General features: G+C 42.8%; 1 protein-coding gene across 1 annotated transcript; it reads left to right on the top strand.

Moving 5' to 3' along the window:
* Positions 1–461: 461 nt before the first annotated feature.
* On the top strand, positions 462–7,253 carry LOC311506340 (uncharacterized protein; the record flags this gene model as incomplete). The annotated part of the gene is made up of 3 exons (XM_084570257.1): positions 462–2,104; positions 3,336–3,599; positions 5,595–7,253. Exons 1-3 carry the CDS (start codon positions 464–466, stop codon positions 7,251–7,253), a joined length of 3,564 nt encoding a protein of 1,187 aa, XP_084426383.1. The 5' UTR covers positions 462–463.
* Between the last annotated feature and the right edge of the window lie 3,619 nt (positions 7,254–10,872).

Below are 10,872 nucleotides of genomic sequence, written 5' to 3' on the forward strand. Positions count from 1 at the left end.
TGCTTTAGAACAAAATATAATATCTGCTTCAATCTAGTTCCCACTAACACAACTTCCCCTTTTCATTGACTTTCTAGCTCACTCAAACTCCTCTGCTCACTCTCTGGTGAAGGAGGGACCAAGTTTGAATGTTGTTTTTACAAAGAGTGATCAACAAATGCTGCCTATTAAATAATAAATGAAGTCTGACGTGGTTCCTCTCTGTCTCCACCTGAGGTCAATAAAACGACAACCATCAGGAGAGTTTGATGAACTTTAGACTCAGGTGGAGCTGCAGATGGTTGTAAAACAGACCTATTGACCTCTTTTTATGATCTGCTGGAGTTAAAATAAGTAAAGATCTCAGTGTATTTTTAACGTATTATGTCTGAAGTCTGATACAAGTTCAATAACTCATCAATAATCAAATCTCTAATTAAACTATGTTTCTTCTCTCCCTCTCTCTTGTTGTCAGTGTGTAGACATGTCTGTTGCCAGATGTCTGAGATCTGAAGATCAGTTTCTGTGCTCCATCTGTCTGGATGTGTTCACTGATCCAGTCTCTACACCATGTGGACACAACTTCTGCAAACACTGCATCACTCAACACTGGGATACTACTGACCTGTGCAAGTGTCCCCTGTGTAATAAGATGTTTGAGACAAGACCCGAACTAGAGATCAACACTTTCATCAGTGAGATGGTTGCTCAGTTCAGACATAAAGCTCAACAGAAAGCCAGCAGCAGCAGCTCACAGCAACAAGCTGCCAAACCAGGAGAAGTTCCCTGTGACGTCTGCACTGGAACCAAACTGAAGGCCCTGAAGTCCTGCCTGGTGTGTCTGCTCTCCTACTGTGACTCTCACCTGGAGCCTCATCTGACAACGTCAGGCCTGAAAAGACATCAGCTGATCCACCCTGTGGACAACCTGGAAGACAGGATGTGTAGGAAGCACGATAAACCTCTGGAGCTGTTCTGTAAGACCGACCAGACATGTGTCTGCATGTTCTGCCCTGTTTTAGACCACAAGACACATGAGTTTGTTCCTCTGAAAGAAGAATATGAAGGAAAGAAGGCAGAGCTGGGGAAGACAGAGGATGAAATTCAGCAGATGATCCAGAAGAGACGACTGAAGATTGAGGAGATGAAAGAGTCAGTGAAGATGAGTAAAGATGCTGCAGACAGAGAGAAAGCAGAAGGTGTTCAGGTCTTCACTGCTCTGAAGGAGTCTGTTGAGAGAGGCCTGAACCAGCTCATAAAGGAGATCGAAGACAAACAGAAAACAACAGAGAAACAGGCTGAAGGTTTCACCAAAGATCTGGAACAGGAAGTCTTTGAGCTGATGAAGAGGAGCTCTGAGATAAAGCAGCTCTCACGCTCTGAAGACCACCTCCACCTCCTCCAAAGCTTCTCCTCCCTGAAAGCTGCTCCACCCACCAAGGACTGGACAGAGGTCATCGTCCGTCCACCATCATATGAGGGGACTGTGGAGAGAGCTGTGACTCAGCTGGAGGAGACACTCAGTAAAGACATGGAGAAGCTGCTGCTTGAGGCTGAGCTGAAGAGGCTCCAGCAGTATGCAGTGGATGTGACTCTTGATCCTGATACAGCACATCCTGAACTCATCCTGTCTGATGATGGAAAACAAGTGAATCATACTCATGTGAAGAAGAATCTTCCAGACAACCCAGAGAGATTTTCTACATGTGTATGTGTTTTAGGAAAGAAGAGTTTCTCTTCAGGTAGATTTTACTTTCAGGTTCAAGTTAAAGGAAAAACTAACTGGGATCTAGGAGTGGCCAGAGAGTCAATCAACAGGAAGCGATACATCAAACTGAGACCTCAGAATGGTTTCTGGACTGTATGTTTGAGAAATGGAAATGAATACAAAGCTTTTGCTGGTCCTCCAGTGCGTCTCTGTCTTGGTTCTTGTCCTGAGAAGGTGGGGGTGTTTGTGGATTATGAGGAGGGTCTGGTCTCCTTTCATGATGTAGATACTGCAGCTCTTATCTACTCCTTTACTGGCTGCTCCTTCACTGATAAACTTTACCCATACTTCAGTCCCTGTAATAATGATGGTGGTAAAAACTCTGCACCTCTGATCATCTGTCCTGTCAATCAAACTGTCTGATCCATTTAATGATGAAGCTTTGAGATCAATGAATTAACTTATTGATCTTCACAATTTATTCACACTCACACATTTTGTTTTAATCAAGTATTCACATCCAAATTGGACTAGAAGATGAGTATTTACAACCATTTTTTTATCACAGTTACTTGTGTGAGTTCACATTTATTTAGTAAGATTTTAACGAGTACCAGAATAACTTCCAGGAGAGCAGAAACAAGTTTGTTTGTTTTAACATGACTGAACAGAAGTGATTTGGTTTGTAATAATTTTCAGACAAAGTTTGTGATGAAAGAGACGATGATGATGTGATTACATGATGGTGTTTATAAATGTTGTGCTACTTTATGACAATCATCTGGTTGGTAGTGATTTTTCTCTGTTCATCCTGATGCCTTATCCTCTCCTGTTTTCCGATGCTCATAGTCAGTTTTGTGAGCTTCTCTGATCCATACACGAGTGTGATTCAAAACTTTTCATTAAATATCAATAAAAGACAAACCTTTTTCATTATGTTTTCATTTTAAGAATCAAGAAAACATTATTCCCACCCCACTGTCATTGCAAACATTCCTGGCTAACAATGGCCACAAAGCTAGTAACCCTTTCCAGAAATGCAGTTTACTGAAATACAGGTCACTTATTTGGTAAAACAATAGAATCACTGAAACATTCACCACATGTGAACCAGTGGAAACATCTCCTGTCAGATGTGAAGCAGCTGATTCAGAGAAGCAGATGGAGAACCACACTTGAACACACTTCTTCCCAATTCAATAAGATTCTTTGACAGAGAAGTAGGATGGAAGTAGACCAAGCATTGCAGGAAGACAAGGTAGACCATCTGGACCTCATGTACAGAGAACAATGGGGAGGAATGGGGGGGGGGGGGGTGTTGACCACTATTTCAAGGACAATTAGGAAGAAAACAAAAAGCTTTTATGTAACTCAAATATTACATATTTTTCAACAACTTCGCCTATTTTAATTTTATTTTTTATTTATTATTATTTTTTTTATTATTATTCCATTATTTAATGTGGTCCCAGTTCTGAGCCTGCCTCTCTACCCTGTGCCCGGGACAGCAGACCCGTTCATTCCCCCCTATCGGTGGGCGTGTCTCTGGGCATAGAGCTGATGTGACTTGTCAGAAAGTTCCAGTTTTGCCTCATCTGTCCAAAGGACATTCTCCCAGATGCTTTGTGGCTTGTCAATATGCATTTAGTCTTGCAGAGACAACAAGTTGATGCTAATTACAGCTAAGACTAAGGAGATCATCTTGGAGTACAGGAAGAATAACACAGACATCCAGCCCTTATTGATAGACAGGACCGGTGTGGAGAGGGTGTCGGATATCAGCTTCTGCGGAGTACACATCACAGAGGACCTAAACTTGGGTGCAAACACTATTGAGCTGGTGGAGAAGGCCCAGCAGAGACTTTACTTCCTGAGACTTTTCAGGAAGAACAACATCCCTCAAAAACTGCTGGTGTCCTGATCGTTGCTCAGTAAAAAGCACAAGGACATTCTCCCAGATGCTTTGTGGCTTGTCAATATGCATTTAGGCAAATTCCAAGTCAACAGTGGAGTCCTCTTTGGTCATCTTCCATTAAGTCCACTTTGGCTCAAACAGCGGCGCATGGTGCGATCTGACACTGATGTACCTTGACCTTGGAGTTCACCCATAACCTCTTTGGAAGTTGTTCTGGGTTCTTTTGTTAGCATTCATATTATCCGTCTCTTCAACTCGTCATCAGTTCTTCTCTCATGGCCACATCCAGAGAGGTCGGCTACAGTCCCATGGACCTTAAACTTCTGAATAATATGTGCAGCTGTAGTCACAGGAACATCAAGCTGCTTGGAGATGATCTCGTAGCCTTCACCTTTAACATGATTGTCTATAATTTTGTTTCTAATCTCCTGAGACAACTCTCTCCTTAGCTTTCTGTGGTCCATGTTCAGTGTGGTACACAGCATGATAGCAAACAGCACAGTGACTACTTTTCATCCTTTAAATAGGCAGATTGATTGATTACAAGCTTGAAGACACCAGTGATGCTCATTACAGGACACACCTTATTTTGACATGTCCCTATGGTCAAGTTATTTTCAATCTTTTCTAGGGGTACCATCATTTTTGTCCAGGCCAGTTTCATTCAGTTTTTTTTTTTTTTTAATTACTCTGTTGAACCACAATTCAAAACAACATCTGATTTTCATTAGTTCATTTTCAGTAATTTTTTATTTATTATTGCTTTTGTCAGTTTAAATTTATTTCAGTGACCACTGTGGGTTTTTCTTTCTTTAACGTAAGGGTACCAACATTTTTGTCCACACGTGTATTTTATACAGAATTTATGGATCTTCTATATTATTTTAAATATTATTAAAAAACTATATATTTGTACATAACTCGTACATATATACACAACATATCTTCTGTCCAATCAATATTTTATATTCTTGTGTATTGTAAATATTGTATATTTACACTTGTATATACTATTTGCTGTATATTATTATTTTATATAGTGTTTATGAAATATATTCTTATAGTTACGCTATATATTAATATTCTTGTATATTGCAAATACACTTTTTGTAAATTTCTACCTCATTATAATTTTTCATTTACATTTACTTTTACTTTTTTATACTTTGTTTTCAAGGTTCTGACTTGTTATTCCTATGGTCTCTGTGTCAGAGACTGTGTCTGTGTCTATAGTTTAGAAGGTTGAAATAAATACAAAACCTTTTGTGCAATGTGTTGTTTTTATACTCATATCTCAAAATGAAGCAGGAAATAAACCGTGACAAACAGAGCTGCAGTCAGAGGAGGAACTAAACTGTAAAGACCAGATTCAACGTCACTTTCCTGAAATGAAAGTCAAAGTTAGGCAGAGAGACAGCGTAGCTGCAGTCCAGACGAATCTGTGTTTATGTCTGAAGAAAATTCAGAATTCATCCGTTCTTTCTCAACATCTGACTCAAATACTGGTGAGTACAGCTGATAATATTTACTGTGTTTCAACAACCTGCATCAAAACTTAGAGCTTCAGTCCAGACATTTCTGCTTTAGAACAAAATGTAATATCTGCTTCAATCTAGTTCCCACTAACACAACTTCCCCTTTTCATTCACTTTCTAGCTCACTCAAACTCCTCTGCTGACTCTTTGGTGAAGGAGGGACCAAGTTTGAATGTTGTTTTTACAAAGAGTGATCAACAAATGCTGCCTATTAAATAATAAATGAAGTCTGATGTAGTTCCTCTCTGTCTCCACCTGAGGTCAGTAAAACGACAACCATCAGGAGAGTTTGATGAACTTTAGACTCTAGAGCTGCAGATGGTTGTAAAACAGACCTATTGACCTCTTTTTATAATCTGCTATAATCTGACACCAGGAGATAAAATAAGTAAAGATAAATAAGTAAAATAAGTAAAAAATAAGTAAAGATCTCAATGTTTTTCTCTTTCCCTCTTGTTGTCAGTGTGTAGACATGTCTGCTGCCAGATGTCTGAGATCTGAAGATCAGTTTCTGTGCTCCATCTGTCTGGATGTGTTCACTGATCCAGTCACTACATCATGTGGACACAACTTCTGCAAACACTGCATCACTGAACACTGGGATCATAATGACGTTTACAAGTGTCCAGTGTGTAAAGATATTTTCTACACTAGACCTCAGCTGAGGATCAACACTTTGTTCTCTGAGATGGTTGCTCAATTCAGACATGAAGCACAACAGAAAGGTAGCAGCAGCAGCTCAGAGCAACAAGCTGCCAAACCAGGAGAAGTTCCCTGTGACGTCTGCACTGGAACCAAACTGAAGGCCCTGAAGTCCTGCCTGGTGTGTCTGCTCTCCTACTGTGACTCTCACCTGGAGCCTCATCTGACAGTGTCACGCCTGAAAAGACATCAGCTGATCCACCCTGTGGACAACCTGGAAGACAGGATGTGTAGGAAGCACGATAAACCTCTGGAGCTGTTCTGTAAGACCGACCAGACATGTGTCTGCATGCTCTGCTCTGTTTTAGACCACAAGACACATGAGTTTGTTCCTCTGAAAGAAGAATATGAAGGAAAGAAGGCAGAGCTGGGAAAGTCAGAGGATGAAATTCAGCAGATGATCCAGAAGAGACGTCTGAAGATTGAGGAGATGAAAGAGTCAGTGAAGATGAGTAAAGATGCTGCAGACAGAGAGAAAGCAGAAGGTGTTCAGGTCTTCACTGCTCTGAAGGAGTCTGTTGAGAGAGGCCTGAACCAGCTCATAAAGGAGATTGAAGACAAACAGAAAACAACAGAGAAACAGGCTGAAGGTTTCATCAAACATCTGGAACAGGAAGTCTTTGAGCTGATGAAGAGGAGCTCTGAGATAAAGCAGCTCTCACGCTCTGAAGACCACCTCCACCTCCTCCAAAGCTTCTCCTCCCTGAAAGCTGCTCCACCCACCAAGGACTGGACAGAGGTCAGCGTCCGTCCACCATCATATGAGGGGACTGTGGAGAGAGCTGTGACTCAGCTGGAGGAGACACTCAGTAAAGACATGAAGAAGCTGCTTGAGGCTGAGCTGAAGAGGGTCCAGCAGTATGCAGTTTATGTGACTCTTGATCCTGATACAGCACATCCTCACCTCATCCTTTCTGATGATGGAAAACAAGTGACTCATAGTGATGTGAAGAATGATCTTCCAGACAACCCAGAGAGATTTTCTTCATGTGTTAATGTTTTAGGAAAGAAGGGTTTCTCTTCAGGTTCATTTTATTTTCAGGTTCAAGTGAAAGGAAAGACTGACTGGGATCTAGGAGTGGCCAAAGAGTCAATCAACAGGAAAGGAAACATCAAATTGAGACCTAAGAATGGTTTCTGGACTATATGGTTGAGAAATGGAAATGAATACAAAGCTCTTGATGAGACTCGAGTCAGTCTCTCTCTTCATTCTTGTCCTGAGAAGGTGGCGGTGTTTGTGGATTATGAGGAGGGTCTGGTCTCCTTTCATGATGTAGATACTGCAGCTCTTATCTACTCCTTTACTGGCTGCTCCTTCACTGACAAACTTTACCCATTCTTCAGTCCCTTTCTTTGTAAAAATGGTGTAAACTCTGCACCTCTGATCATCTGTCCTGTCAATCAAACTGTCTGATTCATTTAATGATGAAGCTTTGAGATCAATGACTGAACTTATCGATTTTCACACTTTATTTGTATTTTGTAAATATACAGTATGTTTTCATAGTACAACATTGTCACAGCTGTCAATACAAGGATGTCAATATGGTTATGACCATATGCACTACATTTTGACACACATGTTGTTGTAAACAAGGTATTCACATCCAAGTTGGACTAAAGGATGAAGATTTACAACCATATTTGTGTTTGGGACATGTGTTGCTGTCAGTGTGATGCTGTGGAAATGGGATCAAACTTATTTGTGTGAGTGTCACATTTCTTTAGTAAAATTTAACAGAATAACTTCCAGGAGAGCTGAAAATAGTTTGTGATTAACTATAGGTTTATTAGTGGAGGTGAGGAAAGTCTTTGTGGATGTTCACAGTTCTGGCCTCATCATGTTAATGTGCTTTTGACATACACTTGTAGGTGCTACCCTCAGTTACCTTTGTAGGTACCTGTAGCCGTTGGCCAAGAGCAGACATTGTCAGGTGGTACACAACCTTCTTAGAGCGTTTCGGCCCTCAACCACAACGCTCTCCAGTTGGTGGGCCGGCAGTGGTGGCCAACTCACTGCCCGCCTGCTCCTGGCCTCCAGCTTTCCTCATCTCTCTTGCTCCAAATCCAACACGAGGCTCTTTCTGCCTCCTCCCCCATCCTGCGAGCAGCTTGTTTTTTGCTCCGCCCGTCTAGGCCCAGAGCTGACAGCAAACGCCATGCCGACTTGGCTGGGAAGCCTCTGCACCCGATCTCTACAGGGAACAGCCACGCTTGCCAGCCCTTGTCCCTGCACTCCTGGATCAGGGACTGGTATTTGAGGCTTTTCTCTCATAGGCCTCCCCACAGCCTTCCTCCCATGGCACTGTTAGCTCGACTAGTATTACTTTCTGGTCTTTAGTTGACCACAGCACAATGTCCGGCCGGAGAGTTGTGTGCACCACCTCCGGGAATTGCAGTCTCCTTCCAACATCGACGCTCATCTCCCATGAGCTTGCAGCCTGCAGTAGGTTGGATTTTGGCCTCGAGGGGGGCTTGGCTCCTTCCTTGATGAAGGTGATTGTTCTTCTTAGGGTTGCTCCAGCTGACCTCTTCTTGCATCTCTCCCGCTCTATTGTGTCTGCAAGAGAGAGACAAACCCATCCAAAGTTTTCAATACCCATCTTGCTTGGACGTGCGTCGCAGTTGTTATTGTGATGTCATCCATGAATGCTCGCAGCACTGGCTGGACGATGCCCGATTCCAATTTAGGGCCATGGGTTACGCCCTCTGCAGCAGATATTCATGCCCATTATGAACAAGATGGGGGAGATGGTGCACCCTGTTGGAATCCCCTTTTGGAGGTCCTGCCAGCTGGTAGTGAAATGGGCTGATGTAAATCTGAGTTTAAACCCTGCCAAATAGCTGGTAATCATGTCTTGAATCGCCACTGGGATGTAGTAGTGGTCGAGTCCTTCTTGGATGAGGTCATGTGGAACTGACCCATAGGCGTTAACAAGATCTAACCAGACAACTGTTAGGTCGCCCTTTTTCTGCTTGGCTTCTCGGATCAGTTGGCTAATCATTGAGGTGTGATCTAGGCAGCCTGAAAATCCTGAGATTCCACCTTTCTGGATGGATGTGTTGATATAGTGGTTCTGTGTCATGTAAGAGGTCATCCTCTTTGCAAGCACGTAGAAGAAGATCTTACACTCCACATTCAGTAGGGAGATTGTTCTAGACTGGGAGATTGTGGAGGAACCCTCCTCTTTAGGAACCAGACATCCCTCTGCCAGCTTCCAGCTTGGTGGTATTGTGCCTTTGGCCCAGATCTTCCTCATGATCTTCCACAACCTCCGGAGAAGTTTTGGGCATTGTTTGTACACCTTATATGGTATACCGCTTGGGCCAGGGGCAGCTGATGCTTTGGCTTTTTGGACGATGTCTTGTATTTCCTGCCATGTGGGGTCCTTCACATTCAGCTCAGTTGATGGTTTTCCTGGCTTGAAGATGTTGCTGTTGACTCCCAGTCCCTGGCCCCTAATGGGGTCGCTGTGAGCTTCCAAAAGAAACTTTTCGACCTCCAGCTTTGTGCTGGAGAGTGTGCCAGATTTCTGTTCGCCAAGAAGAGTCTTTGTGAAGCTGTATGGGTCTTTGACAAACAGTGCTCGCCTTTTCTCCTTCTTCTTTCTTTGCTGCCGAAAGGTTTTCTGCTCGCCGGAGCTTGCACAGTTGTTCCCGCAGCTTGCCTATTAGGTCTTTGATACCTTCTCTTTCCGCTGGTGAGCTGGTTTTGCACAGTTTGTTGAGTGCCTTTATCTCACCTCTCAAGCGGCGGATCTCCCTTTCCCCCCTGTTTGGTTGCTGCAAAGGTTGGGGCTGGCCTTTCCGCTCCATTGTGCCAAAGCGTTCCTTAGCAAGGTTGTATTTGATGGTTGTGAGTGAGTCAATCTTTTTGTTTACTGGCCCAGCTACAGCTGCTTCCAGCGAGGAAATATTTAATTTTTCAGATATTATAATTGTGATTAGGATGTTTTTTTTTTTTTGGTCTCTAAATACAGAACCATACTTTCATACTGCTCTGGATGTTCTACAGTAGTTAAAAACTGAATGTCTTACTGTGGCTGTTGTTTCAAAATGTGTTGGAGCTTCTAAAGAAACGACGATTATGACTGCTTCTCAGTCAAGGTGATCATTCATTTATTCATTCAATCTTCCCGCTTGTTCCTGTTAAGGGTCGCGAAGATCTACTGGAGCCTATCCCAGCTGTCATCGGGCGAAAGGTGGGGTACACCCTGCGCAGGTCACCAGTCTATTGCAGGGCTAACACAGAGAGACAGACAACCATTCACACTCACACCTACGGCCAATTTAGAATCACCAATTAACCTTTGTCTTTGAATGGTGGGAGGAAGCCGGAGTACCTGGAGAGAACCCACGCAGACACAGGGAGAACATACAAACTCCACACAGAAAGGCCCAGTCGGCCCAAGGCGATCATATTTACTGATTTAACATATAAACACTGTTACAAGCAAGAAAACAACAACTGCGACATAAAAGACAAAGAGAAAAAAGCCTTGATCCCTTACCTAGCAACCAGAAGATTCTTTTGTAGCAACTTAACGTCTAAATGCTACACCAGGGGTTTTCAAAGTGTGGGATAGTGGGCCTCCCCTAAGAGAAATCAAAAGCAGCCGCGTCCCCCCACCATTATTATTACTTTTATTACTGTTATTGATGTGTTTGCTTCAATAACAGTAATAAAAGTAATAATAATTGCACCTGTTTTACTAGACCGCTGTGGCGGCCTGTCATTGCCCTTGCACCATCAGTACATATTCCACAACAGCGGCTCCAGTCAGCATGATTTTCCTGAATGAAGTCATTCAAAGCCTTGAAGATTTCTGCTGCTGTAGTGCGTGCCGGCAGAGGATGGCAAAACAGAAACTCCTCCTGGACACTGCGCTCTTTAATAAAGCGCACATACACCATTAGCTGTGCACAGTTAGGCTGAGAAGAAAGGGCTCTCACGGATACACTGTAAATTGTAATAAGTTGACTTTACTTAAAAAAAGTCAGGAAACCGATTGCCTCAAAATCTCCAAGTAAAG

Source organism: Chelon labrosus, assembly GCF_963514085.1.
Source record: "Chelon labrosus genome assembly, chromosome: 2".
Classification (NCBI taxonomy): Eukaryota; Metazoa; Chordata; class Actinopteri; order Mugiliformes; family Mugilidae; genus Chelon; species Chelon labrosus.